Source organism: Schistocerca americana, chromosome 1, assembly GCF_021461395.2.
Source record: "Schistocerca americana isolate TAMUIC-IGC-003095 chromosome 1, iqSchAmer2.1, whole genome shotgun sequence".
Taxonomy (NCBI): Eukaryota; Metazoa; Arthropoda; class Insecta; order Orthoptera; family Acrididae; genus Schistocerca; species Schistocerca americana.
Genome location: NC_060119.1, coordinates 639,135,928 through 639,161,560, shown reverse-complemented (window position 1 = coordinate 639,161,560; position 25,633 = coordinate 639,135,928). Strand labels below are relative to the sequence as shown.

Sequence of the window (25,633 nt, the reverse complement as noted above, 5' to 3'; positions counted from 1 at the left end):
ATTTTACAGTGAGACAAACAGTGTGAAGAGTTTAGTTTAAATGGTGTTATTGATGTACAGGGTCAGAACACTTTTCACTTTCCATTGTTGCAAAGGCATTACAGATCAATAACAATCTAAAATAAAATAAACAATAAATAAATCATAAACATATTTTTTTCCTAAGGTTAAATTCCAGAAGTAGCAAAATAAGACTTGCTATGACAATGATGAGTAATTTTACTACTGGATTTATCAGTCTGAATAATTTTTTGCAGCCACATATGAACAAAAATTGGAAACGGTGAGTGATTCCATAGCTTACAAAAATTATAAAAGAATTCCATTATCTAAAAGTGAACATTAGACTCAGCAACTTCAAATTTAAAAAGAGAGAGAGAGAGAGAGAGAAGGTTACACTAAATGTGTAACTAATTGCTTACGTATACTGCTGATTGTCACCAATTGTTCTGAAGAAATATGGATATTTAGTTCTGTCTGAAAAGCTGGAGCCTTCTGCGCTGTAGCTTATTACAACTGTTTTATAATATTTTGTGACTCCTGCCAGTGGTTCAACAGTATCAGAACATGCTGGGCCTGTAGGTAAGAGAGAAGAGAACATCACTGTTTGATCAACAAATATGTGTTTGAACAACAAATATGCTGGAAGAAACTGAAGAATCATGTTAACAAACTGCTTTTCCTCAATACATAATTTTCTTTTAAATATTACTGGAAAACCTGGTTATCTATGATTGTAAAGATGTTCCTTGTCACCAAAGGTTTATGGGTTTGATTCCCACAGTGGGCATGGTGGATTTTAAACCATATGACTTTCATCAGTGTCGTGTCATGTATTGTCTTCTGCTGGTGTCTATGGGGTATTGTGAATGCCTTATGTTCCACTGTGATAAATACCAGTCACTGTGTTTGGTCTAATGTGCTCTACAAAACAACTGTAGTTAAGCACCTCACAGGGGACAGTAATATGCTCTAAACATCCTATGTTTTTGAGAAGATTGTAACTTACATGGATGAGGTACAACTAAGCTACAACAGTAATCATGAATAACAGGAGTGATAATTAACATACAAAACCAGAAACTTTACATCCTATCCACAAGAATACATGGTGGCCAAAGTTGACATGCAGAAGATAAATTAAGTGTCAAAATTTTGTATTCAGAATTCCAATTCTTCCCTCACCTCCTCTGGAGTTTTATTACAGAAGATTATGTAAAATTTCTCAAAGAGGAGGATGATTGACTTGGTAGTCCTACCTAAATAGATAATACCAAAAACAAATAATTAGAAATCAGGCCAAATAATGAAAAAAATAATAAGTTATGTTTATAGTCCAGGCAGTTAGTGCACAAAAAAAAGACCATATCATGAAAATATTGACAACTGCCTGGACAATTAATCAAAATAAACCATCTCAGCTCATTAACATGCTTGTAACACTTCTAATCAAAAGCAAGACATTGACTTCTTCAGCCCTTTTGAAAGGGAGAGGACACCAAGTATCAGATATGAGGAGGATTGAAATATAAATGGTAATTTCGACAGTGTACTGCACGAGCAGTTCGAAGCTGATGGTGGAGTTAGGGGGTGGGGGATTAAAGACTGGTGCATTAGGGATGGGGAATCCTTATGGTTTGCTGCTGCACTCTGTTCTGACCTCAGTACAGCCATGATTGAACAAGAGAGTCTTTCGACTGTTGCACAATATGTTACAATGAAGCTTTTAATCCATGAAGGGGTGTCCCAGAACTAAGTGTTTACTTGAGCTGAAAATTTAGGGCAGCCAAGAAAGTGTAGAAAATGGTCATGCTCGACTCCCAAGGTCAAGTCTCACAAATGACAACATCTGTGTTGTTCAGGAGCTTATTGAAGGTGATTGCCTGTGCAATGTTGAAGAAATCACAGCAGAAGTGGGCATCAGCATTGGGAGTGCTAATTACATTATCAAATGACAGCTTGGATTTAGAAAAATTAGTGTTTGATTGGTTCCAAAGTTCTTAATGAAACAGCAGAAATAGGTCAGCAAGGATAACTCTGAGAGACTTAGGGATCGATTTGAGCAAGAAGGGGTGGAGTTTTTGAAGCACATCATGATCTGATGAGACAAGTGCCTTCATTATACTTCAGAATCCAAAATGGTGAGTAAGGAGTGGCAAAGAAAGGAGTAAGCCTGCCTTTTGAAAGCCAAAACCCGCCTCTCAGCTGGAAGAGTTCCTGTGACTGTCTCTTTTGACTATAGAGAAGTGTTACTCATTGACTTTCTTCACAATCAACATATGGTGGAGGCAGCTTACTACTGACACTCATTAACATAGGAAAAGCTGCCCACCAAAACAAAAGATGAGGAATGCATTTCAGAGATGTCATACTTCTCTATGACAACACTAAACCCCACACCATGTTTTCACAAGGGACAAATTGGAGGACATTTTTGAGTCATTTACAGTTTATTTTGATAGTTTTAGCACTGTAATGACACACATTATTAATATGTGTAACTACTTATTTATTTGGGCAGATTACAGCTTAAAAATTTCAAATTCTTTCAACAATCTACATTTACCAAATAACCCTTATCTTTTCTTGAATATGCTGAAAATTATGTTCAAGGAAATTGTAAAACTAATAAATTTTAATATATCCACAGTAAAAGCACCAAGACAGGCAGCTCAACAAAAAGGTCACTTAAAGACTTTTAATTGAAATGTGTAGCAGAAAAGCTAACTTTTTTAAAGCATCTCCAATCAAGAACTATAATTTTGAAATGTTCTCAGTTACTCAGCCAAGTGGCATTGTTCAGATGGCATCATACTTGAGGAAGCTGACTTGCCATCTTCTGGTAGTACTGATGACTTATCTTTTCCTCTGGGTTCAGCCTTATATATCCCCTTTCCCTCCTGCTGTCGAGCTAGAGCCAGCAGTACCAGGGTGTGGGCCCAATGGTGTGGTGGCACACAAGTTGCGGTTCTCAGTCTTCGTGCCACCACTGTTGACAGGGAGGTGTGATCTCAGTTCTTCAGTTGGCATAGTGTGACTGGATCTTCCCTCAGCCTGTAGCAGTACTTTCAATCTCCTCAAGGCTGTGTCCTATTCCTTGTTTAGTTGGAGACCACCGTCCGTTCATCATGTAGTTACCTCTACAGATTCCCTTGAAACAGAGTCCCAGAATGTGTTGGCCTATTTTAAGAACTTGGTGACATCACAATTCATGCTATATTCTTTGGAGATACAGTTCTCTATGACAGCTGGCTTCGTTGGTTGCTCCTTAACCATATGAAGCATGTACTCCACACACCTTTCCTGCACCACATGGATAACATAACCTAAATACACTTTGTGCTAAGGAAAAAGAGCTCTACATAATTCAGAGAACCAGAAGCAACCAAGATTTGAAACTCCTGTCATCATTAGTATTGTAGAATCTTCCATTCTGTCATGTACTGTGCTCAAAAAATGAAACACTCCAAGAATAGTGCAAAAACTATTTGGAACACTGTTAAACAAGACACAAACAAAATTAGTGATCAAAATGAAATAATGTCTCGTGAAAACAGCTCTAGCAGAAATGGCAACCTTTCAAACTATTGGCCACAAAATCAGTTATTTCCTCACAGTGACTGCAAACACCGCAGCCCAGTAATGAACAACCAAATAAAGATGTGTTAATTTATTTGTGCAGACACTGTATGCCCCAGTGATAGACATCAGTTTCAAAAACACAGCCCCTAAGGAGATTACAGAATTAATCATGTCACTAAAAAATATTAATTATGCTGCCTATGGTAGTCCTCCTCTTCTTTTAAAAATCATTTGAGAAAGTGGCTGGTAATAGAATACTCACCCATTTAACTGAGCAGAACTTGTTAACTGACTCTCAATTTGGCTTTATTGAAGGATTCTCTACACAGAATGAGACAAAAGATCTCATAAATGAAGTGCGCCTCTAGTGACCTCATTGTCGATGCGATGTTAAACCCTAGCCATGTCTCCTTCCTTCACAAATGAAGTGCTAAAGTGCGCGTCATTTATGTTGGCGGCCGAGTTTAGGTTCGTTCTGCGCATCTGATGTCACAAAACACAGTCAGCCAATGAACAGAGAACGACGTTGCCAGATCTCGACTGCAGTGCAGAGCATGGATGAGTGTCTTCAGATTTAGAAACATTCAGTCATAAATAAAGTAATAGAACAAAAGTAATGTCTTGATAGCAGACATTCTTTTATAGAAAGTTTGGAAAAAGCATTCTTTATACCAATTGATTCATATTCTATTAATTAATTAAACCAAACAAGCAATGAGACTCCTAATTCAGGCGATAGCAAGGAAAGGTGTTTGTATCACTCTCACAAACCGCTTTTTCGCAATAAAGAACAGTGGTAATTGTTTATTTCCTATTGTACTTCAACGAAGCGTGAGTAATTCATAGTCATACCAACAGTGTTTGTCAGTATTTTGCGTGACGTTATGTAGTGAGACGAGGTGCGTTAGCGTAACGGTTAAGGTGTTAGGCTGCTACGCGAAAGGTTATGAGTTCAAACCTGGTGCGGTGCTTAAAATTTTCATTATTTAAAAACAATATCGAAGTGCCTTACTTCACGAATTATATTTGTTTGAATGCAATTTTTTGAAATTTCTAGTGCTTTGTCTCTTTATTAACACTTTCGCTGCTGCAGACACGTGCTCGCCGCATTCTGCGCTGTGCGCGATTTTGTCATCACTGCACTGCTTGCCTGTGCAGACACATGGTGTTCCCACTGCTTTGACACACTTATCATTCGATTTCACAAAAACTATTTGGCCCAAAAATTTGATTTTTACACGTCTTCTTGACTGATACCTTCCCCCTCATAAATGACTTAATTTTGTTTCGATGTTCAACGCGGTTATTATGCAGCATTAAATATAGGAAACCATTGCATGAAATTTTGAAGAGTTTGCAGAGGTAAAAGTCCATAGAGTATACTTTCCGTATGGTCGATTTTAGTTGCCACAATGTTGAGAATGAAATGTGGACAAGATACCTAAATTTATATAAAATTTATTGTATAACAATATCTCATTTAATTTAAGTACGACATAGGTGTTGTATGAAATATTGAGAAATATTCCGTCTTTCGCGACTGTAATAAAAGTATTATTTACACCGGACGCGTTTGGCTTTATTTTAAAGCACTTCAATCAAGGAAAGGTATGGCACATACACAATGGTACTCATGTTCTCTTTCTTGTTTTTGTTCCACAGTCGCAGTTTTACCAATGGTACTGAAATATATTCCTCTTCTGCAACTGTAATAAGGGGCTTGTTTAGACCAGACGCGTTTCTCTCTTTTGAAGCATCTTCAGTGGACAGTATTTTGTCTCCTCCATTGCCAAGTCACCTTTCGTAGTTTTGTGCTGCAATAACACAATATTCAACGTTTGTGTTGGCAGATCAGTGTTTTAGCAAATAAATGATGTTTGTGTGTGCCACACACAAAAATTATATTTGACATAGCTCAGAGCACTTCACTGATAGACGGTATATTCAAGTCCTAATGTTTTTGTAAGTCCACAGTTTTGTTTAATGTATTTTGTCTACTTCCTTTTGATTGATTGAAGTGCTTTAAAATAAAGCCAAACGTGCTCAGTGTAAATAAAACTTTTGTTACAGTCGCGAAAGATGGAATATTTCTCAATATTACATATGACACCTATGTGGTACCTAAATGAGCTATTGTTATACAGTAAATTTTATATGAAATTTAGGTATCTTGTCCGCATTTCATTCTCAACATTGTGGCAACTAAAATCGACCATACGGAAAGTATACTCTATGGACTTTTACCTCTGCAAACTCTTCAAAGTTTCATGCAATGGTTTACTATATTTAATGCTGCATAATAACTGCATTGAACATCGAAACAAAATTAAGTCATTTATGGGGGGAAGGTATCAGTCAAGAAGATGTGTAAAAATCTAATTTTTGGGCCAAATAGTTTTTGTGGAATCGATTGATAAGAGTGTCAAAGCAGTGGGAACACGATGTGTCTGCACAGGCGAGCAGTGCAGTGACAAAATCGCACACAGCGTGGAATGCAGGGAGCACGTCTTTGTAGCAGCGAAAGGGTTAATGCGGCCGTGATGGCTTTACTTCATGAACTGCGCGCTCCCCCTAAATGTAAGCTTGCGAACTATGCTATACTACGGCGCTGCTTCTATTGGTGCGTGCATCATCTGCAACTGGCAACGCAGCAAAGCAACGTGTCTGGGCGGGCATGCGCGAGCCACCAAGATAAAAGAATTGAACTACAGCAGATCAAAACATGAAAAGTTATGCTGTTGTATATCCTGTGATTTTGCCAAAGGCTCTGATTGTGTGGATCACAAAATTCTATTTAGCAAACTAAAGTGTTATGGCAATAATGGCATCCTTCTTGCATGGATGGAATCTTACTTCTCTCCTTTTCCACTCTCCCCCATCTCCTCCACTACATCTCCCATAACTTCCCGACACTGCAACTGGCTGCCCTGTCCTGCCACCATCTAGAACCTGCATGCTACACACAGCAGCAATGACTTCAATCCCCCCACCCATACACTGCTATCCCTCCCCCTTCCCCACTGCACTATGGATTGCTGCTTCTGTTCGATACGGCACAGTTGAATTCTGGCCAAAGCCACAATATAGTGGCCATTTAAGGAATTTAAGGAGATGGGACCTGGATAAACTGACTAAACCAGAGGTTGTATAGAGTTTCAGGGAGAGCATAAGGGAACAATTGACAGGAATATGGGAAAGAAATACAGTAGAAGAAGAATGGGTAGCTTTGAGGGATGAAATAGTGAAGGCAGCAAAGGATCAAATAGGTAAAAAGATGAGGGCTAGTAGAAATCCATGGGTAACAGAAGAAATATTGAATTTAATTGATGAAAGGAGAAAATATAAAAATGCAGTAAGTGAAGCAGGAAAAGGGAATACACACGTCTCAAAAATGAGATCGACAGGAGGTGCAAAATGGCTAAGCAGGGATGGTTAGAGGACAAATGTAAGGATGTAGAGGCTTATTTCACTAAGGGTAAGATAGATACTGCCTACAGGAAAATTAAAGAGACTTTTGGAGAAATGAGAACCACTTGTATGAATATCAAGAGCTCAGATGGAAACCCAGTTCTAAGCAAAGAAGGGAAAGCAGGAAGGTGGAAGGAGTATATAGAGCGTCTATACAGGGGCAATGTTCTTGAGGACAATATTATGGAAATGGAAGAGGATGTAGATGAAGATGAAATGGGAGATATGATACTGTGTGAAGAGTTTGACAGAGCACTGAAAGAACAAAGTTGAAACAAGGCCCCGGGAGTAGACAACATTCCATTAGAACTACTGGCAGCCTTGGGAGAGCCAGTCCTGACAAAACTCTACCATCTGGTGAGCAAGATGCATGAGACAGGCGAAATACCCTCAGACTGCAAGAAGAATATAATAATTCCAATCCCAAAGAAAGCAGGTGTTGACAGATGTGAAAATTACCGAACTATCAGTTTAATAAGTCACAGCTGCAAAGTACTAACGCAAATTCCTTACAGACAAATGAAAAAACTGGTAGAAGCTGACCTCGGGGCAAATCAGCTTGGATTCCGTAGAAATACTGGAACACGTGAGGCAATACTGACCCTATGACTTATCTTAGAAGATAGATTAAGGAAAGGCAAACCTACGTTTCTAGCATTTGTAGACTTAGAGAAAGCTTTTGACAATGTTGACTGGAATACTCTCTTTCAAATTCTGAAGGTGTCAGGGGTAAAATACAGGGACCAAAAGGCTATTTACAGTTTGGTCAGAAACCAGATGGCAGTTATAAGTGTCAAGGGACATGAAAGGGAAGCAGTGGTTGGGAAGGGAGTGAGGCAGGGTTGTAGCCTGCCACCGATGTTATTCCATCTGTATATTGAGCAAGCAGTAAAGGAAACAAAAGAAAAATTCAGAGTAGGTATTAAAATCCATGGAGAAGAAATAAAGACTTTGAGGTTTGCTGACGACATTGTAATTCTGTCAGAGACTTTGCTGTCTCTTGGAAGAGCAGTTGAACGGAATAGACAGTGTCTTGAAAGGAGGATATAAGATGAACATCAACAAAAGCAAAATGAGGATAATGGAATGTAGTCGAATTAAGTTGGGTGATGTTGAGGGAATTGGAGTAGGAAATGAGACGCTTAAAGTAGCAAAGTAGTTTTGCTATTTGGGGAGCAAAATAACTGATGATGGTCGAAATTGAGAGGATATAAAATGTAGACTGGCATATCTGAAATGCCTTGGTTTAAAAATAATATTACTAATGATACAAAAAAATGGACACTCCAAGCAGCAAGCAGGAACACACACACACACACACACACACACACACACACACACACACAGACAGACAAGCACAAGCACACCTCACGCACACATGACCATCAACTCCAGCATCTTGGGCCAGAACACAATATCACATGGGATGCAAGCAGCAATCTAGATGGGGTGGGGGTGGGGAAGGGGAAGGAGAAGGGATAGTAGTGTATGAGTGGGGAGAGACATGAATACTGTCTGGTGCAATGTGCAGAGAATAGACTGCCAACAGGTGCAGCATCAGAAGGTTGTGGGGGAGGGAGGTGGAGAAAAAAGAAACAAAAAAGGAGAGGAGTGGGGAAAGACAGGCAGATGCATTGGCAGAGGGCTGCACTTGAACAGGGTGGGAGAATGGGGAGGAGATGATGGGACATAGGGGGTGGAAACTGTTGGGTGGCGGGTGTGGGGAAGTCTGTTGCTATAGGTTGAGGCCCAGATAATTATAGGAGTGTAGAATGTGTTGTAGGGGTAACTATAACTCCCATCTGTGCTGTGCAGAAACGCTAGTGGTGGAAGGGAGGATACAGATGGCTCAGGTAGCGTAGTAGCCATTGAAATCAAGTGTGTTATGTTCAGCTGCAAGTTGCAACACAAGGTGGTCTACTTTGCTCTTGGCCACAGTTTAGCGGTGGCTATTCATCCTGCTATACAGCTGGTTGGTAGTCATACCAATATAAAAACCTGTGCAGTGATTCCAGCAGAGCTGGTAAATTACATGGCTGCTTTTGCAAGTGGCCCGGCCCCTAATGGGGTAGGATAAACCTATGACAGGACTGGAATAGAAAGTACAGGGTGGGTGGATTGGGCAGGTTTTGCACCTGCTTCTTCCTCAGGGGTTGAAATAAGGAGTGGCATGGGGATGGACTAGCACATTGTGGAGGATGGGTGGATGATGGAATGCCACTTTAGGAGCGGCGGGAAGTATCTCGGGTAGGATTGTCCTCATTTCAAGGCATGATGATAGGCAATCAAAGCCTTGGCAAATGATGTGGTTCTGCTGTTCCAGTGATGAAGGTGACACTCCTTTGTGGCTCGTTTTTAGGGGTGGTGGGAGGACTGGGATTGTTAGGGGAAACGGTACAAGAGATCTGTTTGCAGACTAGGTCTGGGAGATAGTGCCTGTCTGTGAAGTAGAGATGGGCAAACTGAAACATGTAACTGTTTCGAAACAAATGAAACAATACAATGTAATGTTTCGATATGCTGTTTCGAAACAGTGAAACAGTTTGTGTTTTGTAATCTAATAAACCTAGACATTTTATCATCTTGAATGTCTACTGTATAGGTATGTCCATATAAACACAAATGAGGCGCGAGAGCACTAATCATATCGCAGAAAGTATGAAACTATCACTTAAGCATCTTGGCAGTTTCGTATTTCATGCAACAAATGCGCTGCTTTCGTGTCGTGTGACTTTCATACTTTTCAATTGGCTGAGGACAGCCATAGCTGAAGACAGAAGAACCACCACGAACGGAACTGGAGGTGGGAGCGAACTGCAGAAACAACGGATATGGTACTGGGATTCCCACATTCCGCTAGTATGGGAATATACCCATCCTGCTAATTCCCATGCACACAAAGGGAATCATTGTGGATAATAGGCACAGTGACTATAGACTCACAAATAATGCCAAATAATTCGAATAAATAACAAAATATAACAGAAAAATTTTTGTCTTTCAAGGTGTTTCGAACCGTTATTATAAATTCGCCATGCTTCCCAGCCCTTCCTGTTCACCATTACAGTATCAGTGATATGTCAAACAGATTGCTTGCAATTATACCTACATTAAATTTATGTATATGTATAATAACTGTCACTCTACGCCTTTTTTTTATTCAAAATGTTCTAGGCTTACTTGCGTTTCTTAATATGATTACTGTACTTGAACAGAGAAACGTATGTTATAAAAAAAAGTGTAATTTAACTGAATGATTTTCACATATTTATTATTTTGAATGTGAATAGTATGCGTTGTTTTATTGTTTGGTTAATGTTTATAAAGCAAATATTACGCCATTTCGGAATAGGACAGTCATCTAGAAACGAAGCTTTATTTTCGGATATCTAAAGCTTCATGCTATCGCTTGTCAAAACGATTTCGACGCTCTTGAAAGTGTTTCACAAAGTGGTATGTTGTGTTTCAGTACCTGTGCCGAGCCCAAATCTCATCCGACACAGCGGAATGAAACATTACTGTTTTGATACAATCAGTCCGTTCCAAGCACAGGTGGACTGAAACAGCCTTATTTTGAAACAACGATACAGTTTCTGTGTCTGGTTCAAGATTGAATCTGGTCTGGATATCCGAGACAGGGGCGGAATGAAACACCACTGTTTCGAAACAGTGAACCACAGCCATTCCGAAACACTGAAACAGTTCCACGTATCGATACACTGTATCGAAACATAGAAACAGTGGCCAAGTCTACTGTGAAGGCTTTGATGAGACCTTCAGCATAGCTGAGCAAGGGAGTTTTTGTCACTGCAGATACACAGTCCCTGGGTAGCCATGCTATGTGGGAGGGACTTTTTGGTGTGAAAGGGATGACAGCTGTCAAAATGCTGGTACTGTTGATGTTTGGTGGGTTTAATTTGGATAGAGGTGTATATGGGGCCATCAGAAAGGAGGGAGTCAAAATCTAGGAAAGTAGCACACTGAGTTGAGGAAGACCACATGAAGTGGATGGGAGAGAAGCTGTTTGGGATGTGAAGGAATGAAGATAAGGTGTCTTGTCCCTGGATCCAGATCATGAAGATATCGTCAATGAACCTGAACCAGCTAGGGGTCCATAAAAAAAGTTGCCATAGGAGCATGCCATGTGGGGGCCGTTGATTTATTTGTGTACCTACCCTCCGAATGAGAAATAGTTGAGGGTTAGGATAAAGTTAGTAAGATGTCTGAGGAATAAAGTAGTGGGCTTGGAGTCTGAAGGATGTTGGGAAAAGTAGTGTTCAATAGTGGCAGCACCACGGGCATGTGGGAAGTTGGTGAATAGTGAGACGGCATCAACAATGATGAGTAGGGATCCAGGATGTACAGGGGTGGGTATGTTGGAGAGTCGGAGAAGGAAAGGGTTGGGGTCTTTGATGTGGGAGGCTAGATTACAGGCAATTGATTGGCGGTGTTGGTCTATGAGTACCGAAATTCTTTCAGTGGGGGCACAATAACCAGCCACAATGGAATGTCCAGTATTTTTTGGTTTATGGATTTTGGGGAGCATGTAGAAGGTGGGTGTGCAGGGAGGGTGTGACGAGGGAAATGGATTCGGGGGAGATGTTCTAGGAAGGGCCTAAGGCTTTAAGTAGGGATTGGAGTTTGTGTTGGACTTCTAGGATGGGATCACTGTGGGAAAGTTTATAGGTGGAGGAGTCAGACAGTTGGCAGAGGCCTTCTGCAGGGTAGTCACTGCAATTCATAACAACAGTGGTGGAACATTTGTGTGCACGTAGGATGATTAGATCAGGATTTGTTTTGAGGTTGTCTATGGCTGTTCTTTTTTCTACTGAAAGGTTGGTGTTCTGAAGAAGGGATCTGGGGAAGAAGGGTGAGACTAAGTTGGAGGCAAAGAATTCCTGGAAGGTGACTAGCAGATGGTTAGGTGGGAGGTGATGGGGATCACAGTTGAATCATGGTGCAAACTAGAAGAGGCAGGGTTCAATGTTGGAATTAGGGTGGTTTTGGTGGGAGGGACTGGTGGCAAAGAAGTGGTTCCATTCAGGTATCAGGAGAAGGAGAGTAGGTCTTTAACAAATTCAATATGGTTAAATTTGGCTGTAGGGTTAAAGGTGAGGCCTTTGGATACAACTGCAACTTCTGTGGAGCTGAGGGTTTTGGTGGAAAGGTTAAAAACAATATTATGGAAATGTTTTGGCTCTGGATTTGGTGGAGGGTTGATAGGGAGTTTTAGGGGATGAGGCAAGTTGAGAAGATCAGCTAAACAGGGTTTAGCTGCTATCAGGGGTGGATGAGAAGGAACACTGTGGGTATGATAGGGATTGGATGGTGGTGCCCCACGGTGGCAGTAGGATGCCAGCAAGTTTATGGAGGTGGTGTCTGGAATGCTCCTCAAGGTGCTGGAGAGCAAGGGATTCAATTCAGAGAGTGTGCTGTATGGAGTAGGGATTGCAGAGTAATAATATCTTGCCCCAAAAACCAGCCACAAAGGAGTGTCCCCTTCGTCACCCAGTACCACACCAGACTGGAACAGCTGAACCACATCCTTTGCCAGGGGTTTGGTTACCTATCATTGTGCCCTGAAATGAGGGACATCCTATCCAAGATACTTCCCAATATTTCCCACCCCTGCTAAAGCGGTGCTTCATTGCCCACCCAGCCCCTAAAACTTTCTAGTCTATACCCATGCCACTCCAAATCCCAACCCCTTGACACAAGGATCATATCCCTATGGATGACCCAGGTGCAAAATCTGCCCATTGCATTCCCCCTGAACTTCCTATTCCAGTCCTGTCACATGTTTATCCTACCCCATCATGGGCTGGGCCACCTGTGAAAGCAGCCAGGTCATTTACCAGCTCTGCTGGAATCACTGCACAGTTTTTTATATTGGTATGACTACCAACCAGCTGTCCACCAGAATGAACGGCCACTGCCAAACTGTGGCCAAGAGCAAAGCAGATCACACTGTTACACAACATGCAGCTGAGCATAGCACACTTGATTTCAATGGCTCCTTTTCTACCTGAGCCGTAGGGAGCCTTCCCTCCACCACCAGCTTTTCTGAACTGCGCAAATGGGAGTTACCCTTACATCACATTCTCCACTCCCGTAATTATCCAAATCTCAACCTACAGTAATATAATGTCCCGAAACCTCCAACTAACTATTTCCATCCCCTCTGTCCTACTCTCTCCTCCCCTTCTCCTTCCTTGTTCACTTGCAGCCCTCTGCCAATGAATCTGCCAGTCATTCCCCACTCCTCTCCTCTTTTGTTCCTTTTTTCCCTAACTCCCTGCCTCACAACCTCCCGACACTGCGCCTGATGGCAGTCTAATCCCTGCACACTCCACCAGACAGCATTCGTCTCTTCTCTTGCCACCCACACACTACTATCACTCCCTTTCCCTACACCCTCTAGATTGCTGCTTGCGTGCCACATGATGTTACCATTCCGGACCAAGATGCTGGTAGTTGGGGTCGTGTGTGCATGAGGTGTGCTTGCTTTGTGTGTGTGTGTGTGTGTGTGTGTGTGTGTGTGAATTCTGTGCATGTGTGTCTCTTTACTGATGAAGGCTGTTGCCGAAAGCTATAAGTGAGTGTCTTTTAAGCTTGCCTATCTGCAATGTGTCGTGTCTTGTTATAAGCTTACCTGCGGAAAATGAGAGTAATTAGGATGTAGAGAACTTACCTAGAATTCCTGCAAGTGTATTGTAGCTTCCATACAAAATATAATCTATGAATATTTTCATCACCTTGTCAGCAGCACACTGACCATCATTAAGAAGAGGTTGTAACACATAGTCCCTTAGCACACTTTCATTGCGATTTATGGCAACAAATGCCAGCTGTACAGCTGTAACACAAAAATATTATTACTAAATTATATTATAATTTCATTGCAATGAACTTTGCATTATTTATTTCTGTTTATAAATTTCTTGTTTAGTATTGGCAAGAAACAGTGTAAAAATTACTAAACTCAGAAATTGTGTTTTCTATCTGTAGCTTTCACGACATATATATGTTCACTGAAGGAAGACAACTAAACAGATAGCCAATACTGGCTTTAAATTTGTTGTTCCATTACATTTGGGGCATGCATCCACATAAATCCTACTTCTTATTGCAATATTTCATGTGTTTATCATTCAGCCCTCTTTGGTGTGACCTCAATGAGTGGCACTACAGCACACTCTCTGTCCTTTTAACCTGGCAGACTGCACCACTACACATGCTGCCATGGATACACAGACACCAAAGACATTGATTGGTAGCAAAGAAGTACATGTATGCATGAATTACAGCTTGGGCTATGCAGTTGATCCATTCTGCGAAGTTGACATATCACTGTGAGCTGCATAGTGATGACATCTTTGCAAGTTTATTAAAGAAAGCACTGGGTTCCATGGCTTATCCAAATTAAATTCATCACCAAATAAATTTACATTGCTTCTTTCACCACCACGTCCAGAAAAGATGAAGCTGACATTATATTTTTGACATTTTGGTAGAATATTGAGTGACCAGCATCAATACAGTCCACTGCCACAGCCAATTTATTGGGCTGTAAGAGCTGGATGTACCTATCTTTCAAGGACTGTATGAGTAATTTTTCTGCTTATGAAAGGCCACACTCACAGGGGATCTTGTAATCTCGAGGCTTCCAAAAATGGAAGCATCCCTCCTTTTCAATTTCCACTGTGAACTGGATTTGTCCATGAATGGAATTCATCATATTTTAAACATCCTTGTAATTCATGTTCACCATAGGGTCACACTAAAAATGTGTCATCAACATCTCCAACTTCACAGAGCACACATCACTACTGACAAGAGCAGTCTACACTAAAAGAGAGTTTTTGAACCCATTGAGTATTGTCCACAGCAGATAAGTAAGTGTGTATCTGTAGGTGCATGTGCAATGGCATGGTCTGCAAGATTATAAGGACAGAGCAAATGCTGTAGCATCAATCATTCAGGTCACTCAGAAGATGGCTGAATAGTATATGGCCAAAAATTGCAAGAAGAAGGGGAATTTATGCAGCTGTGTTCCCTGGAAATTAATACATCAGTCATTGCACCACAAAAACATAAAGAATCACACTTTAAATTTGTTGTCTGAACATACCTCTGACAATTCCTTTGGCAGAACTAGATGATGATGAAGATATAGGAAATATTCCTCCAATATGAAGCACATTCTTATCTTCCAACCTAGGTATCCATGATTCCCAAACCTCTTCATTCTGATGCATCCAGGCACAAGCAATACTGCTTATATTATGTTTGTTGCTAGTTTTTTTGTAAATTTTAAGAAGATTCTGGTAATCCTCTCTTGAAAATGTCATCTTGAGTAGTGCCTTTGAAGATTACAATTTTTATTATTTAATAAATAAAACAAAGAGTACAGTACAACTGAGAAGATATGTTACTCTGCTTTAAAACTTGTTTACTGTATAGGCAGGCTATTAAGGGAGTCCTCAAGTGCATTTTTCACTAAACAACATGGCTCCCCAAAAGCCAATCATAACACTTTTAAATCAATCTGATAATAAAATCTCATTTTGAATAAACTTTTTCTGGATTCTGAATTACACCTATCATCAAATTTAATTGGCATATCAGCCTCTATTTCAAGGGCCACCTTGACAATGTCCTTTTCAACAGACACCAAAATGTAATGCAGATTTAACTCATGTGGAGACTGGTTTTGAAAGACTCTGTTCACAAGTTTTATTACCTCACTAAACATTTAAAGAGTACTCAAGCTTGATGAAGTGTTTATTTACACTGGAAGCAGTGCTATCAAAACAAAAGATCTAACAGTAGCCTTACACACAATTTTATTTATAAATGTATTTTGTTTGTACTTCAAAAGACTATCTGAGGCACATTTCTCAAAAAATAAAACTGAAGAGGTAGCGTGAGAAAAAATACAGAGAGAAGTTATTGAAGAGGAACAGTGACTACCATAGGATGTTGATGCTGCTAACAGTAACAGAAGGAGCTATAGGCAGAAACACTGAAAAACAAGTACGAGAAATGAAAGGAAAGGAAGAAAGGGGATTGGAAAAGAGACCACAGGCCTACAGAAAAATGCAAATAATTTCAAAAAAGATGCCTCAGAATAAGTCTTTCACTGTGGAGGAGAAATCATGCTAATTTTGAAACTTTCTGGCCAATTAAAGCTATGTGCACCCACAGAAGAAAGATACTGCAGAGAAATTGCTTTGCCAGTCTTACAGTTGTGTTCAGAATGAATCTTTCACTCTGCAACAGTGTGTGCTAATCCAGAATTGTGTTAAGGAGAGTTTCTATGAAATTTGGAAAGTAGGAGAGAGGTAATGGCAGAATTGAAACTGTGAGAGCAGGTTGTGAACCATGCATGGGTAGCTCAGTACATAGACAACTGCCTCTGGAAACCAAGCTTGTAGGTTCAACTGCTGGCTCAGGCCACAATTCGAACCCATCAGGAAGTTTCAAGGAGCTCTGAAGTAAAATTGTAGGCATGGAAAGGAAAAATTATAATAATCTAAAGCGGAGACAAGAAAGAGTTAAAAAATAGAATGAAACATTAACAGAGTAGTAATACAAAAGGATTGTTTTCACAAAGTATTATTTGTTTTAATGTTAGTGATAAGCATTTTGGCATTTATAAGAATTCCTATTCATAGACTGAATATAATTTTCTTCACAAATTGTAGAGAAGTATTTTACATTTTGGCTGCTTGTTTGCTAGGAGCTATGTTAACAGGTGAGACTTTACTTTAAATTAGAAATTAGACGATAATCAAAATGAAAAAGGATTTGTCATCGGGATTAAATTAGAAATTCTATGTGCGGCTTCCACAGGAGGAACACTGAGTTTTAACTATATGTGGTCTCTAAGAGGTGTTTCATCCATTGGAAGCATAGGGTTTTGATGTTTGAAATTAAGTCCTAAACAGCATGAGGTTTACATTATGTGAAGTCTATAAGTGGAACTACATCATAAGAAACTGAAGCAACTAAAGAAATTGAGTGTGATTCAGTTGCCTGAGACTGCAGTCATGTATACGAGTTGCATTTGCGTCAGTGTGTGTACGTGTGCCTGTTATTGACAAAGGCCTTAATGGCCAAAAGCTATAATTGTAAGAATCTTTTTGTTGTGGCTATCTCTGACTCAGCGTCTCTGCTATATGGTGAGTAGCAACTTCCCTTCTCTAATACTGTTACATCCATCCTGGATTTTCCATTGTTTGAAACTAAAGAATATATTTTAGTGATTACTGGAATAGGATCCCTCTTGTTTTCTCAGCACAGTATGTCAAATGTTTACTGATGTCATGTAGATTACTGGACACCTTTCTCCAAAAAGTATTGTGTTGCTATAGCACACAATGATTACAGAAACTAAGGAAATGGAGAGGTTGAAACACAATGTCAATAAATTACCTTGAATACCACCAGTATGTCACTGAACTGAACTACCTCTCAAGCAGCTAGATTACCTCCAGCGATGCCACCTGTGTTAACTCCATGAAGTATTGCAGGGAGTATGGGTATACCAGTTACAACATGGATGAGCAGTAGGGCACCATCAGCTAATCTCTTCCCGATTAAATGCTGGTGATGAAAATTTCCTTCACCACCAGTGTCCAAGGCAGCAGCTCTGGGCTGAGAGCCATTGCTATTTATAGAACTGATTATGTGTACCTCAGATAGTTGGAATTATTATTATTTCATTTCCCACGTTTTTAAAGTGTGACTACTTTTCCAAAATTCTGAATAAAATGAGGTGCTACCCAAAAATTCCCAGAAAACAGTGATAACTAAAATAACACTTTATCTTTATCTTATTCATCACCATCACCTTCAGAATAGTCACTTTGAGACTGTATATAATGACCAAAAGTTCCCTAGAATGCATTTTCCATTAGATACTTTAGTACCATTAGCCATTCTGCTTGAATTTCCTCAACTGTCTGAAATAATCTGCCTTTTAACTTGAGTTTCATTCCGGGGAATAAAGAAAAAGTTCACTCTGCACCAGGTTGAGAGAATAAGGTGAATGATGGACAATTGTCAGTTTGTTTTTCACCAGAAATTCCAGGATGATCAATGCAATGAGTCATAGCACACTGTCATGATGTAGAAACCAATCATCCATGTGGCAGTTTTTTGCTCATTTTCCTCTTGTGCTCTCCATCAACCACCTCAGGACATCAAAGCAGAACAGCACACTGAGGGACTGAAGAGGAGAGACAAACTCTTTATGGAAAATTGCTTCCATTTTGCAGAAACAGATGAACACAGATTTTACATTACTCTTCAATTACCATAATTTCTCAAAATGGGGTGATGGTGGACTGTTTCTTTGTGACAACTACTACTTCATTTCAGGATTATGCCCCAAAATCCAGCATTCATCACCAGTAACAGCATTCAAAGGAAAGTCTGGTTCACTCTTAAGCCTCTCTTGAAGTTCTCTCGTGCATGCACACTGATGAGAATTTTAAGGACAGACTGCAGCAAACTGTTGCATGTGCAGTTTGTCAGACAAAACTCTTTGACACAATCCATTAGACAGCTCATGATATTGTGTATCTCCTGGGTGGATGGCCTACAATCCTACAATGCCATATTCCAAATGACAATTCCAGCCATATTCCAAATGATGGCTGATGGCCATCCTGAATGAGGATCATTGTTCAAACTATGTTCTGCCATCTTGAAAATGCCATCTGTCAGTTTGACTGTGAGCTAAGGCATTTTCCTGAAATACTTGCTTCAACATGTTAAGCATTCCTGGAACTATTTTCCCAAGTCTCAAACAAATGTATACACTCACATGTTGCCCCTGGACACCTGCCATCATCAATTTCGCATGACACACAACATGCAACAATGAGAAATGTACAAAAAAAAAAAAAAAAAAAAACCATGGCCACCTAACATAAAGGCACTTGAGGCACCAACTCACAAAGGGTATATGAAGCACCACCTGGTGGAAATTCATCATATTAGGTAGATTTCATGAACTACATGTATATTCCAGGAGCTTATGAGTAACACCTTTTAGTTTGGTAGCAAACAATAGTTGAAAAAAGATTTATATAAATGAACAAGAATTGTAAATTCAAAATTTTAAATCCTGAAATGTGCTGCATTAAAATGCATATAAATTCTTAAAGTTTATCATCAATATTTGACAGGACATCTAGTCAATGGAAAACTTAATTTGAGTGTGCAGCATTATAAATTTTGAGTTAGCTTGGATTATTTTTTTAGATTTTCATACATACTTCAAAAGAAATTCTATCTTTTACCTGATAAGCAGGTGTTGCTCCATCTTTAATTTTTGACCAAGCAAATTTAGTGAGCCTGTGTAACTCATATTTGCAGCCAATTTCAGTATGGGATGAGAATGGATTGCATTCAGGAAATGTTACAAGTGTGAAATCATCATCATCAGCTGCAGTAATCAAACTCGGTGTCCAAGATAGAATAATAAGAGATTTTTTCACACCGCTTTTAACATAACTGTTTGTTAAAGTTTCAGTTACATTTTTCAAATTTGGGCCTAACCACGCTACTTTCACATATAAACGAAGTTCTCTTATATGATCCACCACAAATGCTGTTTGACCTGAAATACAATGAGAACCATGTGATACATATTTTCCACTGTACATACATTACATACATTAAGTACTCTAGTTTTTCCTTCTTGATTTACCTGGATATCCAGCCAACAAAAGAGCACAGTTTGCTGTGTTATTCTTTGTAGAGTCAGAACACCAATCAGGTGAATATATGCCATTCTCACAAAAGTCAGTTCGGCAGTAATAACTGTTAACAGTATCAACCCAACATTAGAAAGTCACTCAAGTATACATTTATCATTTTATTCCAGCATAAAGAAATAAACTAAAACAACTGTGATAACAAACCTGTGAATACTTGATCTTAATTGCCTTTCTGCTAATTAAAAATCATATTATTATTCATTATTAATGTCTTATGAAAACAATCAGAAGAACAAATATTAAAATTTCTAATAGGCCTATTAACAAAAAGAGCTTACTGATTGCAACCTGTTTTTCCAGTATTTTCATATTAAGCAGAAGAATGCTAACACTCATACAGTTCCAAACACACTTCAATTATTCTTTAGTTTCTATGGACTTTTAAACAGCATCATTTAACTGACTAACATACTTGAGAAATCTCTCACAACAGGAAACATTCTTTCACAATCTCCTGAAATGCTCAAATTCTAATCAGCACCATTTTCACTGCAACAAGTACTCTAATCCTTTCACATCTCCTAACACATAAAAACATCATTTGAAGACTGTCATTGAAGAACCAAGAAAATTGAATCCAATGTGAAAATTCATGGCTGAAAAATATACTCCACCTCAGGAACGAAATTTTTAGGCCTGTAGATCCATGATAACTTAAAATAGCAAACACACATCAGCAAAACTTACAGTAAGCTGAAGAAAGCATGCTATGCCTCACATGTTCTTGTGTACTTCACCAACCCAGAGCTGTTCACACAATACACTATACAACATTTCATATTGTAATGCAGTAAGGTATAATATTCTGGGGAAACTCTCCAAATGGGTCACACATTTTCCTCATTTGGAAAAGAGCCGTAAGGGTAATGCACAAAGCAAAGCCTACATACAACTGCAGACACCCTCTTTATTTTTACCTCTGGGAAGAATTTACATATTGGAAATACGTAAGTTGGTTAAAAGTAACATTGCTAAATTCAGCAAAAGTGTTAATTTCTGTATTCATAGTACAATATATAAAATGAAACTCCTTGTTCAAACAAATCATATCTTTCTGCCTTTAATAGTTTATTCATTTATGGAATATTTACATACTGGAAATACATAAGAGTGTTAAAAGTAATATTACTAAATTCAGCAAAACTCTGTATTCATAGTACAATGAATAAATGAAACTCCATGTTCAAAGGAAGTGTACATCTCTGCCTTTAAAAATGCACAGTTAATCAAGGTACTGAACTTTACAACTATCTGAGAAAAAAATAAAAATACATGAATTTTTCACTAGGAATGTGACAGTTTTCTTGATTGAACATTGTTTGTGTACTGTACCTAAATTTATGGTCCATATCTGTACAAATATATATGAAGCTGACAGCAGGAATTACTTTTTGTAAAATATTCATACCAATACCAATTTTGTGTGTGTGTGTGTGTGTGTGTGTGTATGTGTGTGTGTGTGTGTGTGTGTGTGTGTGAGAGAGAGAGAGAGAGAGAGAGAGAGAGAGAGAGAGAGAGAGAGGACATCATTGGCCCATAGTGTAAAGTTGGGCAATCTCTTGTTTACTGTTGAACTGTTTGGCTGACTTGTGAAATGTGTGACTTATAATAAAGCATTACTCAGTTAAAGTGGTGTTCGGATGTTATTTCACTATGAAGGCCACCCACACCCACACCAGTGACCACATGTTACACGTTTTTGGGTAATGCTGCATAAAAGTAACAGAGGACAATGTGGCCAATGACAATGACTGCTATGACACAGCAACAGACTTCATCCACCACATCATCACCCGTGTCCATTTCTCCTGCTCTGATTTGCCACTATGGAGCTTTGAATCATGTGAAATTTGAAAACTATGAACTGTTTGCTTCATTGCCGGCACAACTCATTCAACAAACAGTGTAGACACTGAACTTTACTGAACTATTTTCTACACCCAGGGACATTTCCCATGATATTTTACACATCAAGTTGCTTCACTGAGTGGCTTTTCAGTGCATTAACATTTTGTAATGTCGGGTGACCTGTTTGTTACATTTTCTCAGCCTAACCCATGACCCAGGCCACCAGCTTCCCACCACAGTACCATATTGCTGACATACACACATAACCTTGTCCAATTCAATGACAATCCATACATGTTCAATCCAGTGCAACAACAGTAGTGCACAAACAGTGGACTTTTACCAATGAACAATGTGATTTTCACTGTTTCTGCTCCATCTGGTGCTCCTACATTGAGTGTTTTTAGTGCACTTGAACCTGTAAACAATCCACAGTGCACTAAGTTGTGCATTCTGAAATTTTTGATATCCACAGACATTTCTGGCATGTCGGTTGTGTCTGCTACCATGCCTGCCATGCCAGTTTACATGCATGTACCTCAAGGACAGTATACAGTCAAGTGCCCAGGTACGGCACCGGCTTCTACAGTCTTAATACCTTCATCAGTGTTTGCTCCATCTGTTCTGCCATCTTTCATCACATTGCTTACATCTATACATGGATTAGACATCTGATCTCATACTTGCGGCACCAACAAGAGACTGCTACAGATATCCAAAATTTTCAATTCTTGAGTGACTGTCAAGATTCCCCACAAGAGGCAATTCATCACATAGTGCATGAAGTATTGCTTGGCCAGCTCACAGCATCTCAAATTTGGCAAAAAATTTGAGCATTAATACACACTTAATTTCCATCAGATGAAATGCTGTGGTCACTCTGGATTTTAACTAAAATACTAAAAGACCTCTGACTAAACTCTCTTTCCCATTCTATCAATCCACTAGAAAAACATTTAAGGCTGGCAGACAACACCTAAAAATTAATAAGACATGACCAGCTCATCTCTGTGCCAAGTTCATCGACACCACCGATGGTTGGCAAGCCTGTAAACACTTCATCATGCACATGCCCACAGGAAATCACACCAGTCGACAACCTCAATGATGGTGTTACCTGGTGGAGGCAGTAGCAAGCCTGCTGGCCCCACCACTCCTGCCTTACCCAGCCTCCAATACAGCCTCAATTGGTCCACCACTGCAATGACAGATGTCTCCTCTGGTTCACAGCCACACCCGTGTATCTTGTGTGTTGGTACCACATCAGCTATGGGGACGTGGCTCAGAAGTGGTACTCACCCTGCTCACAGGAACCAAACTTACACTGCAGGATGAATTAGGTGCATCATCTCATGGGTATTCTACAGAGTGCCTACATCAGGACCAGCCATCACATAACAAACAGCCACCTCCGAACAGAATTTACGTTCACGATCTCATTCAGCGACATGCTCTTCCCAGTCGACACTGGTGCAGATACTAGTGTTATACCCCTGGCATCATCTACTACACCACCGACATCTTCCACCATGACTCTGCAAAGTGGCTAAAAACTCATCAGTCACAGCATATGGCTCTACTAATCTCAAACTTAAATTCCACCACCATTTTGTTTTGACTGGAACTTAACGTGGCTGATATGGATGAACCTGTGTTAGGCATAGACTTTCCAAGACACTATGACTCTCTTCAGACCTTTTGATGGCCATGCTGTTACAACATTCCTCCAGCTAATGCATCAAAGGTTCTTTCATCGCAATGCCTATGCATTTGAGAGTGACAACTGCTGCTTCTCTGCCACAGTTAGCTGAACTCATATGTCTCACTTCTGACTTGGTAAATTCATTGTGCAAACTGCTCAAGCAACAACACATTGCAGCTCTGTATGCAGCAAATGTGACACTGCATCACTCATCAATAACACATCAGTGGATTTGGTACATGCATAGACAAACATCATTGCACTCACATCGAGGACACTCATTATTACAGCATATGCTGTGCAGCAAATCCCACAACTACAGTCACGGCTGTCGCTGAGAAGGTTCATGTTGAACTGGCTTCTTGCTCACATGGAGAGAAAAATTCTTCTTCCACAACAGAGAACTTCAACACACATCTACTGCAGAGGCAGACAACACCCCCTTTGCAACAGTCAGGCCAATGAGCTACGTAACTAATGCTACTGCTCTCGATGAGTCTGTACAAGCCTCTGCCACCACACCCACTGCCAATGGGGACCACACTCCCCTTGCTGAGTCACTGTGGCATATGGCAGCAGATAGAGCCTCTGCACCCACAGCTGATGCTGACCATGCACGTGCTGCACTCAACAGGAGGCAGTCTTCACAGCCTTCATGCTTCTTGTAGACATCACAAGTAGTGATTGTGGAAGATCAGAGCTCCAGATTGACAAAGCTATTCCAACAAGCACACTTTACATGGTTGTTTCCTACTGAAGACATTGCTATCCTGCTGTAATCAACAAGTTGAGTTCCAGTAATCAATCTAGATGCTCAGTTGAACTATGGAGGTTCTGTTGACTCCAAAAGCTACTCAGGCTTGCAAAAGAAATCTACATGCCCATGTTGAAATAAGCATTGCAAGTGGTCAGGGAGAATTTAGGGTCACTAACTGTCATAAGTGACAACAATTCATTTCTAAAGCTATGTAAGTACAGCAAAACCAATGCATGATGGACTACTTAGTGCCACGGATAGAGAACCATTTGTCACTTTCACTACAAACAGTGAAGAGAAGGAGGCTGCTATCAAATGGTACATAGAATCTGGCCTGACCAAGGAACCACATTGGCAATTATTAACCATTCTGTGTCCATTGTCAGATGCCTTCAAAAGAGGAGTGGAGAAGCAAAAGAACAAATGGTCCATGGTAAAATACCATACCAACACAAACTAACCAGTGCTATTATAAATGTCATCAGCTGAACAACAGAGGAAGTGGGGATTGCAATGTGACAGCATTGAAATTTCAGAATCCTTAGTCGTCTCCTATAGTCCCTGTGAAGAAGAATAGCATTTCTTCATTGACTGCTTGAAAGGAGCAATGTATTTCTTAACCATGGATATGCAAACAAGCTACTGGAAAATTAAATTTGATGAGGGTAACAAGGAAAAGACAATCTTTATAACTCCTGATGGTATCTAAGAGTTCAAAATTACACTGTTTGAACTGTCTAATGCTCCAGCCCCCTTCAAACATATGATGTACAAACTGTTGTGACACCTTAAGTGGATGACATGTCTTGGCTATTTGGATGAGATTGGTGTTTCTTTGTTGATACCTGAAGAATATCTAGGCCATCTGACAACTGTGTTGATGTGTGTTCTGCCTGCATATCTCCACCTGAAACTAAAAATGTGCCTCACATAGAAGATAAGAGCAGTCACAGATTTTTCCAACTCCTTGGTACATTCATGATGTGAGAGGTTTTCTTGGAATGTGTCCATACTACCAGAGATTCATAAAGGACTTCTGTAGAGGCACATTCCTTGCAAGAACCACTAGAGACAAGCACCAATTTTTCCTGGTATGAGATAGAGGAAAGACCTTCCCCTGTCCTTTAGGAGGCACTAATATCTAAATTTTGAGCACTGTATGATGAGGAAGCCAAACAGAACCTCACACTGATGTTAGCAGTTATGGGATAGGTAAGTTCTAGTACAAGTTCAGGAAAGTGATAGCATATGCTTGCAGAGCACTCTTCAAAGTTGAGATGACAAATTTACTGCTTGAGAAAGAGTGTCTAGTTGTTTGGGTCATCAACAAGTTCTGGTCATATTTATTTGGCAAAACATTCTCTAGGATGATTGATGAGCCTGAAGGAATCATCAGATCGATTGGCAAGGTAGGGACTGAGTCTTCAGAAGTATGACATCACAGCGGTAAACAAAAATGGACACAAAGATAAGAAAGCTGACTGG

General features: G+C 39.8%; 1 protein-coding gene across 1 annotated transcript in view; it reads right to left on the bottom strand.

Moving 5' to 3' along the window:
• Positions 1-25,633, bottom strand: part of LOC124607652 — a 653,970-nt gene that overhangs the window by 57,244 nt on the left and 571,093 nt on the right. The window contains exons 12-16 of the mRNA XM_047139922.1: positions 19,772-19,884; positions 19,362-19,681; positions 15,182-15,413; positions 13,742-13,906; positions 423-576 (exon numbers count right to left, since the gene is read on the bottom strand). Of these exons, the coding sequence (XP_046995878.1) occupies positions 423-576; positions 13,742-13,906; positions 15,182-15,413; positions 19,362-19,681; positions 19,772-19,884 (984 nt within the window). The remainder of the gene's footprint in view (positions 1-422; positions 577-13,741; positions 13,907-15,181; positions 15,414-19,361; positions 19,682-19,771; positions 19,885-25,633) is intronic.